Below are 25,351 nucleotides of genomic sequence, written 5' to 3'. Positions count from 1 at the left end.
AGTCTTAAATAACTTTTGTATCACAAAGCATCATAAATAAGATTTTAGGACACTGTATTTTAGTCGTTGCCATATTAAAAGTTGTTTTGTTGTTGTTGTTTTCTATTTTCTGGGTTGCCAAGAGCAGAAAGAATTGCCTTCCCGTCAGATTTACTCACTCGGGATAGCATAGTTTTGGAGCTGATAAATTTACAATACAAATTTCTATCAACTCTACTTTTACAGTCCTTTATAGCTCAAAACTTTGTCGTGCACTGTTCTTTGAGACTTGCCCAATTTTATTTCTTCTCCCAGCTGAGGCCCAACTGTAGCACAGGTGAAACCACTTGAGAAGTAATGCTACTAACAGTACCTTCAGGAAAGTTCGCTTCAGCAATTTTCACTCCTAGACTCAAAAATTACTGATAAAATCAAACTTTTCACAGCGCCTGATATAATGCCGTATCTCTGGACTTCAAGACTTTGCTCACACTGTCCCTTCTCTCCCTACACAGCAATTATAATATCTTTTCTACAGTGCATGTGTTCTACCAACTAGCCTGTTTTTTTTTTAACACGATCCACCTAGAAAATTGGGTCTATTTGTTCCTATTCTATAAACCCTTTCAGTTCAGTTCAGTCGCTCAGTCGTGTCCGACTCTTTGCGACCACATGAACAGCAGCATGCCAGGCCTCCCATTGGAGAAGGCAATAGCACCCCACTCCAGTACTCTTGCCTGGAAAATCCCATGGATGGAGAAGCCTGGTGGGCTGCAATCCATGGAGTCGCTAAGAGTCAGACACGACCGAGCGACTTCACTTTCACTTTTCACTTTCACGCTTTGGAGAAGGAAATGGCAACCCACTCCAGTGTTCTTGCCTGGAGAATCCCAGGGACGCGGGAGCCTGGTGGGCTGCCGTCTATGGGGTCACATAGAGTCGGACACGACTGAAACGACTTAGCAGGCCTCCCATTAAGGCTTACTAAATAAAATTCAAGTTCCTGGAGGACACGAGCCTTTTAACAATATTCCATACTCCTTAGAGAGATCTAAGTGATGTAAACACAAGTGCTTAATAATTACTTACGGACTCATATACAAACATTCCAGCCAGGAATATGTTATAATAGGCAGTCTCCAGAAATGGACACAACTGGAACGCTTAATAGTGTTCGGATTTCAGACATTATTCTAAGCCGCTTGGGGATTTTTTTTTTTTTTCTTGCCACTGGCCTAAATTACCACCACTTGCCCTCAAGTGACCAAAAAATACCTCACCACAATCCGCTCAGCCTCATCAACTGAGCTAATCAAGTGCTGTTAACGGGATTTCTATTCCGATTAAACTCTGAGCTTTCAAATTTGACAGTCTTTACAAACTGCAGTTCATTATCTCCTGAGTTTCATCATTCATCACTACCCTGTAATACTCGGGTTTAGACCAACCTAACGAACAAAACCTTTACTTGAGACTTCCCTCGTCGCAGGGTCTTAACAGCAAATCCCAGTGGAACCAACTTCCCGCCGGGATGACGCGTACAAACACTGCAAGACTGAGAACGCCGGGGCAGCCTACGGACATGCGCAGTAACAGACTCCACCTTCTAGTCGTAGGCGTCTAGAAGTCCTCCACAATCCCACAATCCTCTGGTCGTATACTTCCGGTTATTCTAGCTCAGCCGTAGGTGGTGTTTCTTTCTATCAGTCGCGCAGCAGTTTCCAGTGGTCCTAGGAGGAGTGGGTTTTATCTGTTCTTTGACATTGTAGCTGTTCACTTTGAAATCAGTCGACTTTCGGGAGTCACCGACGCTGTCGTCAACATGTCTGTCCCAAGCTCACTCATGAAACAACCGCCCATTCAGTCAACGGCTGGGGCCGTCCCGGTTCGCAATGAGAAAGGTACTGTGTTGAGCGGTTTTCCAGTCGGATCTTATCTCTTTCGCCAATATATTCCAAACTTACCCCGGGCCCACCACCTTATCTCCAACGATCCTTAAGACCCTGCCCCTATTTCTTCTACTTTCCCTGTCAAAATCGGATCCGATCGCGTTGCTACTTAGAACTCATCTCGTTAGTAGAACCCGTGTGCTCTCTCCTCCACCAATAAGTTAAGCTAATATAGTGAATGCCTGCTATTTGCGTGGCGTTGTGTGGCATACGTTTTGTTGTCCATTGTCTGTTTATGGTGCTTTTATAACTCGTATCATTGTAATTACGTGTCCACCTCCGTCTGCTATATCGTAAGTTAAGAACCTACTTGAGGCAGGAACTCTATCTTAAAACTTTTTATCCCTTTCAGCCATCGCAGTGACTGTATTTGTTAAATTGAATACAGAATGGTGTAAAACAGTGGTGTAAGGAACTCATAGTCTGTGAGACATGTAAAAAGACGCACATTCTGAACAAGTTTATGGTCTTTCCCACCTATAAAACCTGTCACATAGGTGATATAAACGAAATGCTTTGGGAGGACAGAGAAGAAATAATCTCTTCAGATTGGAATATTTAACTTGATCTTTAAAGGATGGGTAGGATTCTAATGAGTGCAGATGGATGAAGGAAAACTGTACTTGTTTGGGGAGTCAGACTGAAAGTCCGAGTTTTTTCAGTAAAGTATTTGGAAAATAATGTCAGTTCTTTTTATCTTTTAAATATACAGTATCTATCTTTGTGCATTCTGCCTTTTGTTGTTTTTTTTCTTAAGTCAACATGACTTTGGAGAAGTGTCCTTTGGATACATGAAGGTCTTATTCATTCATTTTAACTGCTTGTTGTTTAGTTGCTAAGTCCTGTCTGACTCTGGGACTCCATGGGACTGTAGCTCACCAGGTTCCTCTATCCTTGGGATTTCCCAGGCAAGATTACTGGAGTGGGTTTCCATTTCCTTCTCCAGGGGATCTTCCCTACCCAGGGATAGAACCGGTGTCTCCTTCATTGGCAGGTGGATTCTTAACCTCTGAGCCACCAGGGAAGCCCCTTTAACTGCTTATAAGTTCCATTGTATAATTAAACCACAGTTTGATCCCTGTTGAGGGACATTTAGTTGTCATTTTGTTCCTTTTACAAATAGTGCTTAAACATGTCTCTTTAGTGCACTTGTGTAAAAATTTCTACTAGGGTAGTGTGAATCTACACTGACACATCATTTATCATTCAGTCGGTAGTTTACATTAAGATTCACTCTGATGTACATTCTATGGATTTGGACAAATGTATAGGGATATATATCCATCATTATGGTATCACACAGTATTTTCACTTAGTAATATGCATTTAAGGTTCCTGCATGTATTTTCATGGCTTGATAGCTCTTTTTGTTTTGTTGTTGCTGAGTAATATTCCATCATCTGGATGTACCATAGTTTACTTATCCATTCACCTCATGAAGGACACTTTGGTTGCTTACAAGTTTTGGCAGTTATGAACAGAGCTACAATAAATATCCATGTGCAGGTTTTTGTGTTTTGCTCCTTTGTATAAATACCAAAGAGCAGAAATTAGATCATATGGTAAGAGTATGCTTAGTTTGATGCTTTTGAACTGTGGTGTTGGAGAAGACTCTTGAGAGTCCCTTGGACTGCAAGGAGATCCAACCAGTCCATACTGAAGGAGATCAGCCCTGGGATTTCTTTGGAAGGAATGATGCTAAAGCTGAAACTGCAGTACTTTGGCCACCTCATGTGAAGAGTTGACTCTTTGGAAAAGACTCTGATGCTGGGACGGATTGGGGGCAAGAGGAGAAGGGGACGACAGAGAATGTTGAGTCTCAGTGAACTCCGGGAGTTGGAGGACAGGGAGGCCTGGCGTGCTGCGATTCATGGGGTCGCAAAGAGTCGGACACGACTGAGCGTCTGATCTGATCTGATCTGATCTGATGCTTAGTTTTGTATGAAACCACCAAACTATCTTCCAAAGTTGTTGTACCATTTTGCACTCCCACCAACAATAAATCAGAGATCCTGTTGCTCCACATTGTTACCAGCATTTGGTATTGTCAGAGCTCTAGATTTTGGCCATTCTGTGTGTAGCAACATCTCATTGTATTTTTTTTTTTTAATTTGCATTCCCTGAAGACATATAAGGGCCTCCCAGGTGGTTTAAAAAAATACTGCCAATGAAGAAGACAAAGGTTTGATCACTGGGTGAGGAAGATGCTCTGGAGGAGGAAATGGCAACTCACTCCAGTATTCTTGCCTGGAGAATCCCCATGGACAGAGGAGCCTGGTGGGCTACAGTCCGTGCGGTCGCAAAGAGTCGGACACAACTAAGCCACAGAGCATGCGCGAAGACATATTTACTTCTTAGTATCTTATAGATTAGTTGCTATTGTAAATAGAATTTTTAAACTGTATTTTCTAATTATATGTAGCCAATATACAGGTACATTTATTTTTATCTAGCATTTATACACCTTTCCACTTGAATTTTTTAAGCTTCTCTGGTAATCTTGTATTTTCTACGTAAGTAATCATATTGGCTGCAAATTTGGCAGTTTCTTCCTTTTTAATTCTTACCTTTTATCTCTTTCTTATTGCCCTGAAACCATAATACAATGTTGATTAGAAGGTATGATAGGGACAACGTAACGATGCCTACTGTTTTTTAAAGGAGTGCTTCTAATATTTTATCATTAAATATAATGTTTGCTGTATCTACTGTTAAGATTGTGTGACTGTAAGTATATAAACTTTAAAAAGTATATTACTTTTTCCCTGTTAATTTTCTAAGGTTAAGCCATCCTTGTAGTCCTGGGCTAAATTTTAATTATGTCCCTATAGCTTAGAGGGGCTTCTTGGTTAGTTTTTATGTTGCCTGTATCTATGTTTGTAAGTGAAGTCCACCTAAAGTTTTCCCTTGAACTGTCCAGCTTGGTTATCCAGGTGATATTCCTCTTAGAAAATGTGTTGCTTAGTTTTCACTGATTTTCTGTTCACTGGAATTGTTGGTATTTGTAAAAGAAATATAATCTACTCTTGCAGGTTTGGTAGCACATAGCTAAAAGAAAAGGTAGAAATAAAGATTAGAAGATGGAGTTATGTGGTAATAGATTATATAAAGACTGCCAGAGAAATATCTTGAGGAACTAAAAGAATGACTGAACACTATTTTAATTTTATATTCCGACTGAAGTCACCCTGTGTGCTGGGCACTGTTAAACAAATAATTCACTTAAGCATATAGTTAAGGTGGATGTAGTCTCCCTATTAGGAGGGACTTTGTATTGTTTCACTGCCCACCCTTCCTCCACTCATTGTACCCAAGCTAAACCTCATTATCATTAGTTTTGGTGTTCACAGGAACGCCTTCTCATGCCTTGGCCTTTGTAGGAAAAAGATGTAGTTGAATAGATGGTTGGGTCAGGGCTCCTTCTCCTCCTTGGACTTGGTTTGCCAGGAATACAGGGCTTTTTTACCTGGAAAGGCCAAGGGTTGAGGGACACTGGGAAAGAGGTTACTGAAACGTAAGTTCTGTTTCTTACCCAGGTGAGATTTCGATGGAAAAAGTGAAGGTAAAACGTTATGTGTCGGGAAAGAGGCCAGACTATGCCCCTATGGAGTCCTCAGATGAGGAGGATGAAGAGTTTCAGTTCATTAAGAAAGCCAAAGAACAAGAAGCGGAGCCCGAGGAACAGGAGGAGGATTCATCTAGTGACCCTCGGCTGCGGCGTCTGCAGAACCGTATTAGTGAAGATGTGGAGGAGAGGTAATGACGAGGGTTCTGTTATCCTGGGCGTGAACCCAGCAATAACTGCTAATACTTGAGTTGCACTTGCTGTGCACCAGGCACTGTTCCTGGTATATTACTTTAACTAATTGTTGTAATCCACATAATGACTTTATGAGGGTATGATTATCCCCATTTTTACAAGCCAGGAAACTAAAGCAGAGTGGGGTTTGGAAAATGACTCATTAAGGGGATTGAAAGCACAGATCGCTGGTTGGTTTGTTGAGGGGTCTTTTTCGCACAGAGATGTTTTCTAAAATTTGAGAAATTGATCTTTTCCAGGTAGTTATTCTAAAAGCTAAGGAGGAGAAATGATACTGATAAAGTAGGAGAAAAGGACTGATGAGTGGTCTCATGTCAGAAAGGGACCCCTTCCGACGAGGGATTTTTATTTTGTATTGACTGAGACATTACCTTACAGAGTAGCCAGAGGTTCCCAACTTTCACAGTTCACATAGTCTCAGGAGTTTTTTCACAGAGCCTCTGGGCCCAAACAATTCTCTTTATTTTATTAAGTAGTTAGAGCTAAGTGATTTAATAAATATTTATGTCCTAGCAACTTAGATACTTAAAAACTTTAATACCTATAAAAGAAAAAACATTTTTATTTCATTTTTACATAACCACAATTACTTTTGGGGTTTATGTGCCTCTTGGGCACTAACAACTTCTCAAACCTTAGAGTCACATTGGCACAGTCACTCATTTCCTGTTCTATATTGACTTTCATGCAGAACTTGCTTTTTATCACAGCAGCCCAAAAAAACAGTTTTATAAAGACACGATACCATTGAAAGGAAACATAATGTGATCTGCCATTGAAACTCAACTACTTTGAGCTTTATAGTATATCCCAGTGCACCCATCTAAGCTTGGTACAGTGCCCCAGGGTGCCTCAGCATACACGTAATGTTTTAGATCCAACTTGACTATTTCTTCTGACACTTTGAGTTAGTTTCTTTAATCTGCATCTCAGTTTCCTCATCTCAAGGCTTCAGTACTAATAAAAGGAAACATAATGTCCTGGTGCTCTGTGACTCAGGAAATGTCCTTTTTGTGAGGTTGGTATTACAGTCGGACACTGTCTTTCAGATTGGCTCGACATCGGAAAATAGTGGAGCCTGAAGTGGTTGGAGAAAGTGACTCCGAAGTAGAAGGAGATCCTTGGCGCATGGAACGAGAAGATAGCAGTGAAGAAGAGGAAGAAGAGATTGATGAAGAGGTATGATTAAGGAAAGTGGGAAGTTCTTTCTGGGTGGCAGAAGAAATTAGGGCCAGTGCTCCTTTGTTAAGGGCCAGTGCTCCTTTGTTAAGGCCTTAGAAGCGCAAGATATCTGCTTTTGGCAGAAGTCTGATCCAGTGTTCCCTACTTGTTTTGGATAGGATTGAAATAGAGTGGTACTAAGTTGCATTTACTCAACCAGAATTTGTTGAGCTTGATGAGGTAAGAATAAAAAGCCACCGCAGAGCACAGGCCATTTGGCTGACTGGTTTGACATGTAACTTGATAGGAAATAGAGCGGCGCCGTGGCATGATGCGCCAAAGAGCACAGGAGAGAAAAAATGAAGAGCTGGAAGTCATGGAGGTGGAAGACGAGGGACGTTCTGGGGAGGAGTCCGAATCAGAGTCTGAGTATGAGGAGTACACAGACAGTGAGGATGAGATGGAGCCTCGCCTTAAGCCAGTCTTCATTCGGAAGTAAGTATTTCACAAACCAGGCCTGAATCCACATAATTACTGCTTTCTGGGTCTGAAGATGGAAGCCTCTTTTCTCGCTCATGCTCTTCTGAAATGTAGGCACTAAGTAAAAATCTTCTGCCCAGTGCCCCAGCTCAGCAGAGCATTTGCTGAGGAGTATCTTGGTGTTGGGCTTCCCAAGTGGCTCAGTGGGTGAAGAACCCACCTGCCATTGCAGGAGCCATGGGTTCGATCCCTGGGTTGGGAAGATCCTCTTGCAGGGGGAAGAGGCATGGCAACCCACTCCAGTATTCTTGCTGAAGAATCCCATGGACAGAGGCGCCTGGCAAGTTACAGTCCATGGGGTCGCAAGGAGTCAGACACAAGTGAAGCGACTGAGCACGCACACACGCATCTTGGTGGCAGTCTGAGTTAGTTTTCACGTCTCCTTTTCCACTTAAAACACACTTGCCAAGGTCTTATATTATTTTAAATACAAAATCAAGCTTAAGAGCAAATTCCTGTTCCTTTCCTAATGGCTAGAAATCCTACAGTCCAGCAGGTTTCTTGATATTCAGGCAGTTCAAAGATAATGGAATTTTGATGTTCTAAAGACCAGAAATGATTCCCACTTTTAGCTCTTTGCAAATAATAGAGCCAGAGACCATTTGGCTTTGTCTGGTTTGAATGAGACTTGATTTAGGGAACAAACAGCACTACTCAAAGGACTTTGGGCAATTAACAGGACCTCTGTGCTGCAGGAAGGACCGGGTGACAGTTCAAGAACGTGAGGCTGAAGCATTGAAACAGAAGGAGCTGGAGCAGGAGGCCAAACACATGGCTGAGGAGAGGCGCAAGTACACACTCAAGGTGCTGGGCGTGGCTGTGAGGATTGAGTGTGAGGAGTTGTGTGTTTCGGTCTGTCTGAGGGAGAATAAGGAAGTCCAACAGTTGAATTGTTCTCCCTATCCAGATTGTAGAGGAGGAAACCAAGAAAGAGCTGGAGGAGAACAAGCGGTCTCTGGCTGCCCTGGATGCACTCAATACTGATGATGAAAATGATGAGGAGGAATATGAGGCCTGGAAAGTTCGGGAGTTAAAGAGAATCAAGAGGGACAGAGAAGACAGAGAAGCGTGAGTAACAGGATGAGCTTAGAGCTTAATACCACTGGGTGGTCATATTCCTAGTAGGGTAGCTCTTAGGCTCCACACCTACTGTGAGTTCCATTCTAGCTTTCTTTAGGGTTCCTACAGCTAGGTGTATTCCCCATAATTGGAATGTGGCTTATTATAATAAAATCAGGGAAGAGAAACACATTTTGTCAGTGTTTCTCCACGGTAAGAGTGCAGCTGATACTCCCTTTAGTAGTTTCCTAGTAGACACAAACTAGTTAACTAGCTGTAATCAGTTCTCTGTTGCATAACAACCCAACCCAAAAGTAAGTGACTTAAAACAATTATTTCTCACAATTTTGGAGGTTGCTATGCAGTTCCTCTACCACACTCAGTTAGACCAAAATCATCTTGGAGCTGCACCACCCAATTCCTAAAAACTACTAGGAATGCTTTTTTTTTGAAGAAAAGGGACCTATGACTCTCCACCCCCTAAAAAAGGTTAAAACTGCTGCAATCTAGTTAATGATGGTGACCCTTGGTTTGTGATATGTAAGCACATTATTTAAAAAATACCAGTCAAGTCTTACACAGAATTTAATTCTGATTTTTTTTTTTTTTAAACAAAGAAGGCTCTTCAGGGAAGGGAAATTCGTAATGTTATAAAATCAAGCAGTAGTAGTTATGTCTGAACCTCAAAAAGACTAGAATAAACTTTCAGAAGTTTGCAGTACCAGGTCTTGCGAGCGTAATGAAGACTCCCTGACCTTTTTATTTATTAAACTTCAAATCTTAATTCCTAACAGATCGTAACTAGAATCAATGAAGATAAGTAATGCTTGAAAGGAGGTGGGACTGTGTCATATTCAGATAACTGGGTCTTTATGAAACTAAAAGGAAACTAATAAATAGTTTTCATTCTCTGAACAGACTCGAGAAGGAGAAAGCAGAAATTGAACGAATGAGAAACCTAACTGAGGAAGAGAGGCGAGCTGAGCTTCGGGCAAATGGCAAAGTCATTACCAACAAAGCTGTTAAGGGCAAATATAAGTTCCTACAGAAGTATTATCACCGGGGTGCCTTCTTCATGGTAAGAAGTGAAAAGAGACTGGAATAACCCCCATTTTCCTAGTCCTGGGATGTTACCTCCACTTACCAGTGGTCAGCTTTCTTATTTGCTTTTTGCCTGTGAAGAATATAAAACCCAATAGAGGAAAGCATTGGCAGCAGGATTTCAGAAATGGCAGCAACTGTTCCCTTTTGGCCCCAGCTCTCAGGAGGAAATGATGTAACTGCAGAATTGAGGAAGTGAAAGAGAGAGTGATCTAGACTAGACTAGACGATTTAGGTCCCCCAGATCACTTAGATATCATTTTGCATAGCTGAGAGATTTTGATTATGAGAAAACCAAGCTCTGCAAAGAGCTTTACACTAACTCATGTTTGGGTGATTTAAGTTTAATTCACTTCCTTCTCAGCAGACAGAAAGTGACTAAATCTGACCCAAAAGTTGTTAATTATCTAACCATTATTTGTAATGCCATGATCTCTGTTCTTTATGTAAGTCAAAACAGCAGTCTGTTAACCCTGTATAAAATGAAAAGGACTGCTTCCAAATTATTTGGATTAGCACTAGTGGTAATTCCTTAATAGAGAGATAGCAGGAAAGGAAATGGGAGAATTGATGACAGTTATTACTCCAATGGCCTGTGGTTTGTTAAATTATTTCCTGATATTAAAGAAGTTTGTATCAAAAAGTAATATAGCTTTTTGAGATGCTGTTTAGCAAACCTTAGTATCTCCACTGCAGCTAAATTCCTGCCTTTTGCTGTAGATACCAGTAAAATTGTAAAACTTTAAAAAATTGTAAAAATAAGGAGGATTCCTTATTCTTCTCCCACCAAAATCAGTCTTATCTAGTCAGCAGGAAATATTTGCTTATTATGTAGTTTTCCAGCCCACGTAGCTTTCTAGATAGGAGTCAGTGGAGATTAATTACTTCTTAGATTGCTTCAAAGTCATAAAATATCATTGCTTTAGCATTTCAACAGTTTTAATAATCAAGCTCCTTAGAGAAGCAGTGCATTCCTAAGATACATAAGGAAAGGTTCATGTATAAGTCTTTTGGTGCACATACTCAAATATCAACTCTTCTCATCTGGACGAGGAGGGTGAAGTGGAAATAGCTTCTGAGATTAAATAAGGGACTTTCAGGCTCTAACAAGGAGAAAAATTGGTCTCATGAAAGGCCTACCTTTAAATTGGGCCTTTCAAGAGCTGATAGGAAGAGAGTATCCCAAAACTGTTCAGTTAAAGGATTCAGCTCTTCCATGAAACTTTCCTTAAGATGGTACTGTTTTAATGTTCTTTCAGTACATATGTTTATGGTCTGTATCATAACATTATAGTTGTATTTATATGTTGATTTGAAACTATTCTCTATAGTTGTTTTATACAGTTCATTAAGTAAACCTTTTGAGCATTTAGTGTATGAAGGGTAGTACTGTTTAACACAGCCATAGCTCCTTGCCCTCAGAAGGCTTACAATCTAATAATAGAGCTAAGACAAATACGTACTGTAACATAAGGAAGATTGAACGTACTAAAGGACTTCTGAAGAGAGAGGTGTTATATTTGGTAGGATTGAAAAGGATATCAAGGAGATGACATGTAAGATGTATAAACTTTCTGACATTCAGTGGTAGGAAGATATTCCATGTAAAAGAACCAGAAGAAATGGAGGCAGAAAGTATCATCTGTCAAGGCAAGGAGTACATTAAGGCTATGTAGCATTTGGCCTTGACTAGCACACAGAGGTGGAGAAGGCAATGGCAACCCACTCTAGTACTCTTGCCTGGAAAATCCCGTGGACGGAGGAGCCTGATAGGCTGCGGTCCATGGGGTCGCACAGAGTCGGACACGACTGAAGCAACTTAGCAGCAGCAGTACACAGAGGGATTATGCTTATTTAATAAAAGAGAGAACCTCTGAAAGGTTTTGAGCAGGACAAAGGTATAATGAGGATTGTGTTTTAGGAAACACATTAATCTAAAGAAATGTGTAAGGTTGATTGCAGGGAAAAACTGTAATAACCAAAGTAATGAGAATCTAGAGAGAATGTTGGTCCTATTACAGAAATTAAGTCAGGGAGAGGCTGATTTGGAAAATTTCAGGGATGTAGTTTTCACTTTAGTTGTGAGTTTGAAATCCCAACAATACGTAAGATATATATTGGGCAGTAGAAGAATCAGGATTGGAGATTTGAGAGGCCTGTATGAAGTTGAAATCATGTGACTGAATGAACATATTGAGTGAAAAGAATATAGCCAACCTTCAGGAAATAGCTACATTTAAGAAGGAAAAAGACAACACAAAGGAAAACAAGGAGTATCATCTCCTTAACTTGATGTAAGCTTTTGGTCCAGTAGGTTCAATGCCCTCTGGTTTCTTTTTATCCTTTGTTGTAAAATTTAATGAATTTGTAGTTTGAGGGACTTACCTGATGGGTCCAGTGGTTACAACTCTGTGCTTAAACTGCCGGGTGGGGTGTGGGTTTGATCCCTGGTCAGGGAACTAAGCTCCCATATGCTGCCCAAATAAATAAATAAATAAAAATAATTTTAAATGGTTTAAAAAATGAGAGATACATGAGAAATAAAACCACAAGATTGATAAGACTCTTTTTTACAGGATGAGGATGAAGAAGTATACAAGAGAGATTTCAGTGCACCTACCCTGGAGGATCATTTCAACAAAACCATTCTTCCCAAAGTCATGCAGGTATGGGGAACCTTAATGACATGAGAGAAAAGGAACGTATTGAGGCCGGACCATGATAAATCTGGTGGTATAACTCATCATCTGTCCATACAGGTCAAGAACTTTGGACGCTCTGGTCGTACCAAATACACCCACCTCGTGGATCAAGACACCACCTCCTTTGACTCAGCATGGGGCCAAGAGAGTGCCCAGAATACAAAGTTCTTTAAACAAAAGGCAGCCGGGGTACGAGATGTATTTGAACGGCCATCTGCCAAGAAGCGGAAAACTACTTAGAGTTCAACTACTTATTCTTCCAGCTGTTGGACACAAGGGGAAATCTCAGCATCTGGTCCTTGATTTGTTTTTACTACTGTTCACATGGCCCCTGTATCTGGCCTGCTGAACCTACTGCCATACTTGTGGCACTGGGCAAACCCAGTGTTTGAAAGTGCTTTGTGAGGTTTGGACTCATGCCGAGAAGCCTGCAAAAAAGCACTGTCAGGTAGGATTAGAGGCTCCCACTTAGGACTATTTCTGAGAAATCTTGAATGTCATTACTGCTCTGGCTTCCCATATTCACTTGGGACTGTTCCAAGTTTCTTTTACCAGCTCTGAGCTTGGGTTAGAAACATGGATGGGCATCTAAGTGGACAATGTATTATTTCTACCTTACAGGAAATCTAAAGTCATTGAAAACCTGTTTTGCATTTTTGGGTAAATTTTTCTAGGCAAACATACTTTTTGATCCATTTATGTGCAAGTGTCAAGAAATAAAAAAATCATACACCAAGAGGTTTTTTTAGCATATCAGAAATAAAATGTGCAAGCTGACAAATATATTAACTAAGACAAAAGACAGCAGGGAGTTGTCAGGCAAAGGATGTTTCACATTTTAATCATACCCTTTCATCTCAGGAATAAGCACAGATGCAAGATAAGCTATATTGTAAGTGGCACCTAGATTTATTCCATGAGCAAATATGTGATTGTCATTGCTGTCTAAATCGTAGCTGTATATAGAAAACAGGACACACAAAACACAGAATCCAAGCAGCACACCAGTACCTGCTTGCCCGGCTCGTGTACCAAGGAGGGCACAGTGCTCTTGAGCTGGAATGTAGTGACATCACTGGCAGAGTTACATTTTTCATTTAATATGTACTACATAACCACCCTGCATACGGCAGAACATTAGGAGGCCTGGGGGTTATAAAGAATGACATTTAACCAGTGGGAAGACGTATCTATATTGCATTTAAAAATGAGAAGGGCAAGGTCTTTTCACAGTCTTTCAATGCCCCACTAGGAGAATCATCCATAAATCCCTAAATGTCCTAGAATAAAAATGAGTGCAATAATTACTATGAAGTAATAAACACAAAGATGTATGTAAGTCACTGTTGTATGTGCCAGGAGATACAATCTAAGAATTATCCTAGAGTCAAAATGAAAGTCAGAGCTACTGGCCTGCTCATCACTTCTTAAAACAATCTATCAGATATGTACCATTTTACAGCTGAGGAAACAGAAGCTTAGCAAGGGTGACTTGGCCGAACTTGATCAGCTTTTAAACTGCTTTCTACCTTAGAAAATGCAATCTCAAGGTGTAAGTGCTGTGGTTCAGAATTAAAATATTAAATCGATTAAAATCTTTTCATAAATTAATTCTAAGACATAACCTTTGATAATTTCTTATTGAAGTTACCATGTTCCCACCTCAGTACCTAAACTGTAACTCACAGTGGCTTATGAACTGGATTGGTGACTTTTATCTGTATACAGTGGCTCCTAGACAGGTGTTGGCCTTTCAGCTATTGGTGAGCTACCCTAGAGACACATGCCATGGGGTAAACTTTACTGAGCCAATTAGTGCACCTTGAATATTGCTGAGAATTAGTCATATGAATGAGCCTGGTCTGCTACCTAACATCTGAACATGAGTTACTCTTCTACACTGATCCTCAACATAGGTTCATTAAGGGTTATACTCCAAGATGTAAACTTCCCACAGTAAAATAAAATATGCATCATACTTGGTCCAAAATGATAAAACTGAAACTTAAAAAAGACGTCTTTATTGAAATAAGTTAATGCAGTGGGCCTGAGAAAACCCACATCAGTTGGTTAGGGCAATAAGAGCTTCCACCACGTTGCCCATGTGTTCCCTCAAGCTCCGTTCTGCTGCTGCTCGGGAGATCTCCATCTCTGTCATCTGCAGGGAAAGGATCAATGATTTTACCGAAGTCTCCTGGGCAATAAGGTGCCAGCAAAACGTAAAGACTCCACTTGTTCAGGAAACAAGACATACTCCCCACCCACACAGTAGTTAGGCATTCCTACTCACTATCAGCTCCAGATCTTCCTTCTTGATGGTGACTTTTGCCAGTTCCTTCTCCCTGAAAATATTCAGGTACTTTAGTCCTCATTTTCTACCTCCACCATAAACTCCCAGAAAGGATCATGCCCAGTTGTGCCTTACAAATAAATGACTTGATAAACACTGTTGACTGAAAATACAAAAGGACTCCCCCTCGCCTAACATCCCATCCCACCCCATCCCCTGGAATATTTATAGCAGGCAGGTGTTGCCAGGTGGCCTTTCCTTCCACCAACAAAACAGTAAAGTTGTAAATCTTAGGTCTTCAGAAATTGGTGATAGAGCTGAAGAACAACAAACAGTACGTAGTACAAAAGCCTAACGATGCCTTTTTTTTCTGGGGTAGAGTGGGGCGGGTAGGTAAGACTTACCGCTCCTGTTTGGCTTTCTGCTCCCTGGACCGTCTATCTCCAATCACGGACATGGCCTATAGGAAAGACAGATCAAGTTACTGCTCTGCTACTCACAATTCCTAACAACCTAATACCAGTAACAAGCGAGTGAGGTGTGGATTCACAATTCACAAACGTAGGATTCGGGCCTACGTTTAGTTCAATTCTGCGCACCTGAGACCCATTTTAAACCCCATCTCCATCAAGCGGAGGGGCCCAGTGACGGTTCAGTTTCCCTCTCGCCTCCTCCCACCAGCGGGATGCGGGCCCCTCCTGGAACCAGGCTTGCCGTGTCGGCCTCCGAGCCCCGTCTGCTCTCATCCCGCCCAGACACGCTGCCCGGCCAACCTCACCGTCTCCAGATTGGAACTCTGGATCTCCTTCTCTTCCGCATAGTCGGTGACTCGCTCTAGATCCGCCGCACCACTGTCATGCTTCCGTGGCTTCTCCGGAGGCCGCTCCGGACCGCTCGTCTCTGTCTCCAACTCCAGCTCCACGTCCCCCTCCGTCGCCATATCGATCCCAACGCGCAGCCCCACGGACCCGGCCCCGCCTTAGAAGGACTTCCGGCAACTACCTCGCAACTTCCGCCGGGACGGCGGGGAGGCGGGGCTGGCCCTGGGCCACACCTTCTTTAGTGCGCTGGTTCTAGAAGCTTCAGCAAGCAAAGCAGTTCGTTTTTCAGACTTCCTTTCGGGTTTGTACAGTGTTTTCTGCCAGGCCGTGTCCCAGACCTAACCCATCACCACTGCAGACCATCCCAGCCTTTCTTAAACTAGGACCAGCCCACACACGGCAAGGAACTCTGTTCAAGATGAATGACGTCTAATCCTAAACCAATTAAGAATGCTAATCTGTAGACCAGATAGGCAAACTGCTCCCTAATCTGGGGAGAACAGCCTGAGAAACCCAAGGGCCCTGGGAAGAAAGTAGTTTCACAGGGATATCTGCATTTTCCACCACCCGGGGGGTCGGTGTTCTTTTCCTGGTATCCCTTCCCATTCTGCCTTAAACTGCCTTAAACAACCCGGGACTGCAGGAGTCCAATAGGCTGAGGACGAAAGAAAGATTCTACTTTCTCATCTGCCTTCCATCTGGTGGACCTGGGCTTAATCCCTGGGATAAGGATGGTGGGTGAAAAAGCGGTCACAAGTCCCAACACCTCCCTCCGCCTGGCACCGCAACGCAGGGGAGTCAACAGTGTCATAGTGAGTCCTCCCTTCTATCAGGTGAGAGGGTACGTGGGCAGAGAACTCCCCCGAGCAAGAGCTGTCTGAAAAGGGGAAGGGAATGGTGGCTGAAGCTGTGGAGGAAAACCCACGGGAGCTGGTAAATATGGCTGACCTGCCATTTACTGCTGAGGCCCTTCTGCTGCTTTGGGTCTAAGACTACTGATCATTAAACCTCTCCTCCCATGTTCCTGGTACCAGATGTTTAGGTCCTGGGAAAGATTAAGAGGCCAGATGTGACAGGCTCTTAGGAAGTTCTGCCAGTTATGTTAAGCTCTTACGATGAAAGCTCTACCTGACGTCAGTGTAAAGCAATCTTAAATAGCTTGGAACCAAACAGTCTGAGAATTCCTAAATCAAAGAGAGGGGAGGGGAAAATTTTGGAATTCAGCCTCATGGGTTGACCTCACAAATGTAGTGATGTAAGCCTATCCTCAGCAAGTCTCTACCTTGCTGCCCTGCATCTGCTCTACCCTCAGGTGTCCTGCTGCGGGCCTGTTCCCTGTACCTGCTGCTGCCCTTCTAAGCGGCCCCCTCTCACAGAGCCTCCCTGTAGCCGCCTGTTCTACATCCTCCTCCACATGGGGACCTCAGCAGTCTGCTGCCTCCTGCTGTCAAGGACAGTGGTGGAGAGAGTTTGGGGCAAGGCACATGGGGTACGTGGGAGGGCTGGGCTGCAGCAGGAAAGGATAACAGGAGAAAAGTCTGAGGTAAACGAGATTTGGACTGAGGGTAGGGGACAGATGAGTGGACGCACCCACGAGTAGGTACTTCTCTGTGCATGACGACTTGTCCAGCCATTTCTCACATGTGCCTTCCCTTCAGATCCAGATGCCCTCAGGGCTGTGTGCCCATCTGTTTGGCCACTCTCACTGCCCAGTGCTGCGCGGCTCTGGGGCTGTATACCGCCTATGTGCAGGAACTGCCACCTTCCACCTGCTGCAGGCTGTGCTGCTGATCGACCTCCACTCCCGCACCAGCCTAAGAGCACAGCTACATAATAGGTCTGTGTGTACTCTTTGGGTGGGGAGAGGACAGGGAGGGAAGTAGACACAAGCTGAGTAAAGGAAATTTCCAGATGAAGTCATAGCACTGTAAAAAGACAGAGAACAGGTTTAAGTCCCTGCTTCCACTATACTTGCTGTGTAACCACAAGCCACACACTTTCCCTCTTTGATCTTCTAGTTTTCTGAAATGGAGGTAACAGTGGAGTTACTATATGCAAACCCTCTGTCAACTCTAGAACACTGTCCAGATGTCATTTAGGTATCAGGGTCAGAATTTGGAATAGGCTGTGATCAGCCTGTCGGTTCCTCCCTTCCTCTACTTAGTCTCTCTTCTCCCCTTTCCTATAGTTCTGCTTTCTCCTGCCTATTCTGAGACATTTTCTTTCCCTCTTAACCAGTTTCTGGCTCCTCAAGCTGCTACTCCTGCTAGGTCTCTGTGCTGTTGCCTTCTGCATCCCTGATGAGCATCTCTTTCCAGGTACGTTCTATTTCATCCTAATTAACAGGTGTAAGCTCAAAGATTTTCTAAGAAAAAAATCTTCCCTGGCAGTCCAAACACTTCCAATGCAAGGGATGCACATTTGATCCCTGTTTGGGGAACTAAGAACCCACAAGCCTTGTGGCACAGCCAAAAAAAAAAAAGGTAGGAAGACGACCAGGAGTAATGATATGATCAGTTACATTTTCCTACTGGTGCCTCACCTGCAGCCTGGCATTACATTGGCATATGTGGCGGCTTCACATTCATCCTGCTGCAGTTGGTGCTTATTACTGCCTTTGCTCATTCCTGGAACAAGAACTGGTAAGGAGCACATAACCCTGAAAGCTTCCTGGGAAATGTGACATTACTAGACCCAGTCAGGTTGGGCAAAGGACATGACAGGTTGATGATCCCAAAGCTTCCAATTAAGCAGTATGGAAAAACTCAGGAATATGATGGCTGTAGGCCAAGTGGGATAGGCAAGTCTCACCAGTCTTTTGGGAGAGGGGGAATAGCTGATAATGGGTAAAAACAAGAGCTGGAGCCCCAAGCCACTGCCCACCTCCCACCCTTAGGCAAACAGGTGCAGCCCAAGACTGCCGCTGGTTCCTGGCTGTGCTGCTGACCACCCTAGGATTCTACAGCATGGCGGGCGCAGCAGCCGCACTCCTATTCCACCACTACACGCACCCTGCTGGCTGCCTGCTCAACAAGATGCTGCTCAGTCTGCACCTTTGTTTCTGTGGCCTCCTCTCCTTCCTCTCCATCGCTCCCTGCATCCGCCTCAGTGGGTACATGCCTTACAGCATTAAAGATTTGGGAGGCCTTTAGTATAGCAAATTCCACCATCCTTAGTCACTTCAGTCATCTCTCTACAACCCCTTTGCAACTCTATGGACCACAGCCCACCAGGCTCCTCTGTCCATGAGATTTTCCCATGGCAGACTTACCATGGAGCCACCAGGGAAGCCCAGATAGCAAATTTCATTTGCCTCCCTAATCTCAACCATTCTCTGCTTCCTCCAAAGGGTGGGGAGACAGAAGCACAGATGAGGGTAGGGGTGAAGGAAACTAGAACCCAGTAGGCTAAAGCAATGATTTCCGTTCTCCCCAGAGCAACCTCGCTCTGGCCTTCTACAAGCCTCTATCATCAGCTGCTATATCATGTACCTGACATTCTCTGCACTGTCCAGCCGTCCTCCAGAGAGGGGTAAGGAAAGGACCCGGATTCTTAACAAGGTTTACCCATGCTAAAACCGTTTTCGCTCCTGCCAAATACCTAGCTGTTTGTTCTCATCATCTTTCTCTTCTGTTGCCTTGCCCTTTCTCAGTAATCCTTCAAGGACAGAATCACACTCTGTGCCTGCCTGGCCTGAGTAAAATGGAATCCCACACACCAGATACTTCTCTGGCAGTGATGAGTGCTGGCATCATGTATGCTTGCGTGCTTTTTGCTTGGTGCGTAAAAGTGTCAAGGGAAAGGTGTGAGAAGGGAGGATGCTCACAAGGACAGGGATGGTTAGGAGATAGTCTGGGGCCATGGTTTATTTAAACTTTAAAGGAAGGTAAGAGGAAATCTCCCCACGAACAAAAACAGTTTCTAAGAATAGCACCCATCAGATGATCTGTATTTGAGGAAGGGGACAAGGGAAATGACTTGAGAAACTTTAAAAGCACAAAAGATTTCAGGGCCCTCACATGAAAAAATTTCAAAATTTGGCGGGGAAAGGGCTTTGGGAGATCACTACCCTCCTGAGTTACTAATATGGACCAGCTGGCAGTAAATGCTGTCAGGTAACCCTCCTGCTATTTGACTGTATCAACTTGAAAACCATCTCTTCTCAGCAACGAGGCTTCTTATCTGGCTGAGGTATTTGGGCCCTTGTGGATTGTCAAGGTTTACAGCTATGAGTTCCAGGTGAGGATGGGTAGCTCAATATCCCCAGTACCCCAACCCCCTTCACACATAGCAACACACACACACACATCCTATCAACCTCTACCCAAAATGCTCAGATTCTAGCTGCTGTTACCTTTTATTGAGTACCCACAATATGCTAGGCACTGTGCTAGATACTTTACATACACAATCTCATTTAATTTAATCCTCACAACAACCCTGTGAGGTAGGTGTTTGCTCCATTTTACAAATGGAGAAATTGAGGCACAGAAGGTTAAACATCTTACCAAAGTCCCCATAGCCAGTCATATACTGGAGCTAGAATTTGAACCCAGGTGTGCCTCCACTTGTCACCCCACACCCATCTTTTTAGAGGAGGAGTTTCCTGTACTATTTCCCAGACATTCTTTTTCCAACATGCTGCCTTTCATTTCACAGAAGCCCTCACTCTGCTTCTGCTGCCCTGAAACAGGGGAGCCAGAGGAAGGCGAGTGTCAAGTGAGGATCCGTAAGTGTAGACTTCTGTAGAATGCCAAAGAGTGCAAATGCCTTTGTGAAAGAGGCTGGAGAAGGGAAGAGGTGTTTCAGCAGCTCTGCTACCAGCACTTCTTTTCTCTCTCTCCAGGACCAAGAGGTGTGGCTGCAAGACCAGCTGACCAAGAGACCTCTCCAGCTCCTCCAGTGCAAGTCCAGCAGCTTTCCTATAGCTATTCTGCCTTCCACTTCGTCTTCTTCCTTGCATCACTTTATGTCATGGTTACCCTCACCAACTGGTTCAGGTAGGATGGAGGGGGGCCTGGGATACTCTTCCGAAAACCTAGTTGTTTTAGGGAAAAGAGCACTTCAAGGCCAGTCCGGAGTTCTCCCGAGACACACGAGTCTACCATATTCTTTGGTGGGGCAGCAGGATAGCTCTAAGCTCTGAAAGTCATGGACCTGCCGACTCTCTAACCAGAGACTTTGGTTCCACAGCTATGAGGGAGCAGAGCTGGAAAAGACCTTCATCACAGGTAGCTGGGCTACCTTCTGGGTCAAGGTTGCCTCATGCTGGGCCTGTGTATTCCTCTATCTGGGGCTGCTACTAGCACCATTCTGTTGGTCCCCAACCCCAGACCCCCAGCATCCTATCTTAAGGCGACATTGTCATCGTGTATTGCCAAATGACAAATATCCAATCTAGGTACTTTCAACAAACTGGAGTTCCCTTGAATGTGTACCCCTAGTCTTAACTCAAAGGAGCTGTCCAGCCCAAGAGATTCCTCGAAGACACAATGGGAAGTTACCTCCCTTTAAGTTGAAGTCAGTAGTATGTCTGACTTGAAAAAAGTGGCCACACACACCCTAATACCCTGGGCAGAGTATCTGACTCACTGGAGCTACCGTTACTTCTTCAACCCAGCTCAAGAGCCTGATTCCAAGTCAGCAGCTCAGCAATCACTGCTAACCCAGCAGACAGTGGGCACCAGCTCATTCCTGGCTCTTATGGTAGAAATGTGGGCAGGGAAAGACCAAAGGGGACCAAAGACTTACTTGGCTCTGCCTTTGGCGATAAAAAGGAAAACAGGAGTCCACCTCTGGGTACAGGGATGTAAGAAGCCCAGAACCCTAGAACAAACCAGGACATAGGAAGAAAGGCGCACAGATACTACCCTAAGTTTTACTCCTGATGTTGAGGGCAAAGGAAATGGGAAGACAAAATCTACCCTCATTCCATGAGGAATGACAGAAGAGAATGTGAACACTTGAGAGCAGCTAACCATGGGAACTCCGGCAACAGCAGGGTCTGGGCCAACTTTCAAGCATAGCAACAAACTGAGGAAGAATGAGGAAGAGGGAGCATAAATTTAGGTCTTGCAGCCTTCCTTCTCAGGACCTCAACTCCATCCTTAGGATGATGTTCCAGGTCTGAGTGGGGGACAAAAACCACAAAAAAGAAGTCCCTACAGCTCTTAGAGGATTTCTCTACCACATACCCAATACCTGTCTGTTGCAGTACAATAAAGAATTTTTCTGTGATGTTTAAACTTAACCTACATATTCACAACCTTTTAGAGTGTGAAATTCCCTTCCCTTTTGGTGGGAAAGGGCAGCCATTCCTCCATCCCCATCCCCCCAAATCCCCAGTCAAACCAGGCGCTCAAGGAATTACAAAGCTACTTTTAATACTTTGGGGTGAGCCCCACAGGAATAAAAAACACTGGGAAGGGGTAACCCTCTCACCCCCAGGAGTGGCCCAGGGGGAGAGAGGCTACCTGAGGGGTAGGAAGCACAAAAGGGACCCGCTGCAGACTCAGGGCAAAGGGAATGCCATCGGTGCTGGGACCTGTGAGCACTACAGGAGAAAACGCGAGCGTGATGGGACTGGCTCCAGGCACACAGGCGAAGGGCAAGAGGGTTGGACACGAAGCCACAAAGCTACTTGGGTTCCTCCTTCTTCTCGTTTGCCTTTTTCTGCTTCTGCTGCATGATCTCCGAGTCCCTAGGGGTAGAGATGATGGGGCACTGGGAGGTACCAGAGGGCAAAAAGGACAAGATGCAGGGGTATGAAGGGCACAAAGGATAAGATGGAAGTGGATGGGACAAAATTCAGCATATGGCTGCTGTATTCCCACCCTAGGAGAACAAGAGGAAGAGAGCTGAGGCTCAAAAGGCAATCAGTCTCTATCTGGCTGTTGCCCAAGGGGTCAGAAGTCTGGCCACACAGGCCCAAGGCTATTCTGTGCCGAGTACCACACCCCGCCACACCAGTGAGAAGGTTGGGAGAAGGGAGGGCAAATGAACAGCAAGGAGGGCCAAAAGTACGGGGCTGTCATAACCACTACTGCATTTGAAATGTGAAACTCCCTGCCCTTGCCCTTAAGGTCAGACCCGGGGGCACTCAGAAACCAGACCGAGGGCAGCACCCGTCCCAGTCCCTTCCTGTAACTCTGTGAACTAACAATTTAGAGGGTGAGAGGAATAAAACCCTAGAGGAAACAATGCACTCTGCCCCTCACGGCTAGTCCAGATGTAAGCTCAGAGCTAACTTTTCCAGGTACAACCCTCGGTCTAAACCCAGGTCTCACCCCAGCCTCCCCTCCCCTCCCTGGGGCTACCTCTGCTTGCGGGCGGCAGCAGAAAGCCCGTCATCTCGGCGCTTTCCCTTAACCGAGTCGCTCTGCTTTTTCATATTCTTCTGGCGGGCGAGCTCGCGCTGGTTACCGCCTAGAGAAAAAAAAAATTAAAGATGAGACGCGAGGGCCTTTGCGGTCGCACACCGGCGACCCTCTCCCCTCACCAGACACCAGTAGGCTCCCACACTTCATTCCCGGGGCGCCGACACCGGCCCGTTTGGGCCCTGGGCTGCAGATTCGGCGGGGGAGGTGAGGTGGGGGGAGCTGCCACGGGGCAGGTCAAACTGGAGAGTGGACAGAGGACGGTTCTGAGGAGCCTGCTAGAGGCGTGTTTCGAATTTCGGCGCAGCATGAGGACCCAGACAGGTAGTGGCGGTGTCTGCAGACGGTCTGGGTCTCTGTGGGGGATGGGCAGGGATCCGGAGTAGGGGGCTCTGGGTCTATCACAGGCGCGCAACTCTTCCCACACCGCGGAGAATCGAGGAGGGCCTTTGCAGGCCGAGGAGCGGGAGGGTTGGCGGGGAAGGTTCTCAAGAAGTGGCGGTGGGCAAAGGGTCGATTTCCGGGCTCCGAGTGTGAGGGTGGCTAAAGAGCGCTCCCAGAGAAAGGTCTCCCTGGGGAAGCCAAGAGGAGGTTAATGCCGAGGTTCGGCAGTCGTGTTCAGGGTAAAGGGGAAGAAAAGGGCAAGGAGAGAGGATCTCAATGCTCACGGGTCATGGCGACGGCAACGGCTCCGGCCTGCCTCCGTCGCGTCCCCTCGTTCAGTACGACGTTACAGGCCCCGCCCCTCTCTCGCAACGTAAGAAGTCGTCTTTTCCTCCCCGCCCCTTCGCGCCCGGGCGCCGATTCCTATTGGCCAGGAAGAAACACATGTGGCCGCGGGCCACGCTGGAACTCCGGCGGACGAGAAGGGGAGGTTCGCAGGCCGAGCGCGCTGCGTGGGGCGGGGCTTTCCGAGCAAGTCGATAGGTCGGGTGGAGAGAAAGTAGGCCAGGTCATGTGACCAGGGTCGGGGGAGGGAGGGGTGCGGCTGGCGATGTGGCACTCCCGCGGGCTCGGGCACGTGACCTGGCAGAGTGACCTCATACGGGGACGGTTTGGGAGACAAACTCACCCAGAGGGAACGCCTGGGGAACAGAGTGGGGAGGCTTCGCGGGGACTGAGATGGTCTGACTGGTGCTGTTAACCAAGACTGGAACAAAACGCCGGTATTACTTGGGATCCTTCCCAACTAACCACCTATTTGAACACTTGAGTGCACAAAATCATGTACCAGAACAACTTAACAAACTCCCTTCCAACATTATTGTTCGCCCATCCCAAACACCAATACAGAAATTCGCCGCCACATCCAGTATGTACAAAAATCATGGCCCTGCTCATTTGCCCACAGAAGCTCTAAATATGCAGCTTGGAAGTATTTGAGGACCCCAAAGTCACAGACTGTGGCCTTGTATCAGGGACCCAGAGACTGGGAAATGCACATACTATGTTCATTTCTCCTTCGGCATTTCCCCCACTATACTGTATCTACCAGCAACACCTGTTTTAATTGGCAGTTGAATAGGGCGGGAAGCTTAGATTTCCCCCTCTCATTCCCAGATTCACTAATATGTCTGCAAAACTCCCCACCAGTAGAGAGGAATTCACTGGATAAAGGAGAAGTGTGTTAGTTGCTCAGTCGTTTCTCGCTCTGAACCCCATGTTTTTCCATACCCAGGTATCACCTGAACTACTACTATTTATTACTTGAAACTTTTGTATTTGGAGGGCAGAAGTTGTGCTGCCCTGCAGGGCTTGTGGGGATTTCAGTTCCCTGACCAGGGATTGAACCTGGGCTGAAAGCACCAAATCCTACCACAAGACCACCAGGGAACTCCCTGTATCAGTTTCAAATGCAGGATATAATGCAAAATTCATATTTCTTTAGTAAATTAAAAAAAAAAAGCATCTGGTGATTCATCACTTCTGATGTTAAAAGACACAGTGAATTTTGCTTTCCTCTCTCTCAGATTACTGGCTCATGGAGAGTCAGCTGCTGTGTCAGGAGGAGAGGCCCATTGGGTGAAGAACTATCGTCACTGGCCAACAGTCAGAGGGTAGAGAAGTACTTCCACTTTAATTCAGGATGGAAGTTGGAGTTGAGAGTTAGGGACTAAATTAGAGAAAATGGAGATCCAAGGCTCTGAAGCAGAGAAGGAGGTGAGGTGGGATTTAAGGATCCCACATATACAGTGAGTAGATGAGAAAACTGGACTTCAAGGATAGGGACAGCATCGCAGACCTAGAGCTGCAGACTGACCATAGTTCACAAAAAGAATTTGGACGCTCTGGTTTCCTAGCCCCAGCTTCCCATGGTCCCCTTGCATTTAGAGAGACTACAGAGCCAGCCCCATGGAGAAAGCCTGGCTAGCCAAGGATGAGTGAAATAGTGCAGGATGAGGAAGCAATTTCTCTCTTGGCACATGCTACCTCTTTATCAGCTCCAGCAGAGAGAGAGTAAAACAACCCTGTGACCAGTCTCCTCTTATTTAACTCACCCAACACTATCCCCTTGTTCAAGGGTCTATTTCCAATCCTAACAAAACCTAGGCT

The 25,351-nt window shown here is 45.0% G+C and overlaps 5 protein-coding genes across 8 annotated transcripts in view; 2 read left to right on the top strand and 3 right to left on the bottom strand.

Moving 5' to 3' along the window:
- The window catches only part of WDR76 (WD repeat domain 76), a 53,421-nt gene extending 51,878 nt beyond the window's left edge, over positions 1-1,543 (bottom strand). The window contains exon 1 of one of the 2 annotated variants that reach the window (XM_070358843.1): positions 1,428-1,543. Coding sequence is in view for 1 of the 2 variants with exons in the window: in XM_070358840.1 (XP_070214941.1) it covers positions 1,069-1,076 (8 nt within the window). In the remaining variant the exon portion in view is untranslated. Of the gene's footprint in view, positions 1-1,068; positions 1,092-1,427 lie in introns of those variants that run through there. The other variant, XM_070358840.1, reaches the window with a different exon arrangement.
- A 105-nt stretch (positions 1,544-1,648) lies between these two features.
- Positions 1,649-13,049, top strand: MFAP1 (microfibril associated protein 1). Its single transcript, XM_005892609.2, has 9 exons — positions 1,649-1,880; positions 5,465-5,684; positions 6,798-6,927; positions 7,217-7,404; positions 8,145-8,253; positions 8,357-8,517; positions 9,427-9,586; positions 12,186-12,275; positions 12,369-13,049. The coding sequence occupies exons 1-9, from the start codon at positions 1,802-1,804 to the stop codon at positions 12,549-12,551; spliced, it is 1,320 nt and encodes a 439-aa protein (XP_005892671.1). The 5' UTR covers positions 1,649-1,801; the 3' UTR covers positions 12,552-13,049.
- A 1,267-nt stretch (positions 13,050-14,316) lies between these two features.
- On the bottom strand, positions 14,317-18,256 carry HYPK (huntingtin interacting protein K). Of its 2 annotated transcripts, XM_005892608.3 has the most exons (4): positions 15,380-18,256; positions 15,006-15,061; positions 14,602-14,653; positions 14,317-14,469 (listed from the first exon to the last, which is right to left on the bottom strand). In XM_005892608.3, exons 1-4 carry the CDS (start codon positions 15,539-15,541, stop codon positions 14,374-14,376), a joined length of 366 nt encoding a protein of 121 aa, XP_005892670.1. In that variant the 5' UTR covers positions 15,542-18,256; the 3' UTR covers positions 14,317-14,373. The 2 variants fall into 2 exon arrangements, with proteins under 2 accessions (XP_005892670.1, XP_070214939.1); XM_070358838.1 differs by lacking the exons at positions 14,317-14,469; positions 15,006-15,061 and having other exon boundaries at positions 14,594-14,653; positions 15,380-15,579.
- On the top strand, positions 16,154-20,823 carry SERINC4 (serine incorporator 4). The gene is made up of 12 exons (XM_070358212.1): positions 16,154-16,255; positions 16,735-16,911; positions 17,081-17,259; positions 17,661-17,740; positions 17,971-18,064; positions 18,319-18,530; positions 18,858-18,953; positions 19,075-19,201; positions 19,589-19,661; positions 20,082-20,130; positions 20,269-20,422; positions 20,616-20,823. The coding sequence occupies exons 1-12, from the start codon at positions 16,154-16,156 to the stop codon at positions 20,821-20,823; spliced, it is 1,551 nt and encodes a 516-aa protein (XP_070214313.1).
- Positions 20,824-21,780: 957 nt separating this feature from the next.
- On the bottom strand, positions 21,781-23,623 carry SERF2 (small EDRK-rich factor 2). 2 transcript variants are annotated; one of them, XM_014477258.2, is made up of 3 exons: positions 23,467-23,623; positions 22,739-22,847; positions 21,781-22,145 (listed from the first exon to the last, which is right to left on the bottom strand). In XM_014477258.2, the coding sequence occupies exons 1-3, from the start codon at positions 23,471-23,473 to the stop codon at positions 21,860-21,862; spliced, it is 402 nt and encodes a 133-aa protein (XP_014332744.1). In that variant the 5' UTR covers positions 23,474-23,623; the 3' UTR covers positions 21,781-21,859. The 2 variants fall into 2 exon arrangements, with proteins under 2 accessions (XP_014332744.1, XP_005892668.1); XM_005892606.3 differs by having other exon boundaries at positions 21,900-22,122; positions 23,467-23,621.
- Between the last annotated feature and the right edge of the window lie 1,728 nt (positions 23,624-25,351).

This window comes from Bos mutus, chromosome 21 (genome assembly GCF_027580195.1).
Source record: "Bos mutus isolate GX-2022 chromosome 21, NWIPB_WYAK_1.1, whole genome shotgun sequence".
NCBI lineage: Eukaryota > Metazoa > Chordata > Mammalia > Artiodactyla > Bovidae > Bos > Bos mutus.
The sequence above is the reverse complement of the archived record's forward strand: the minus strand, read 5'-3'. Positions and strand labels throughout refer to the sequence as shown.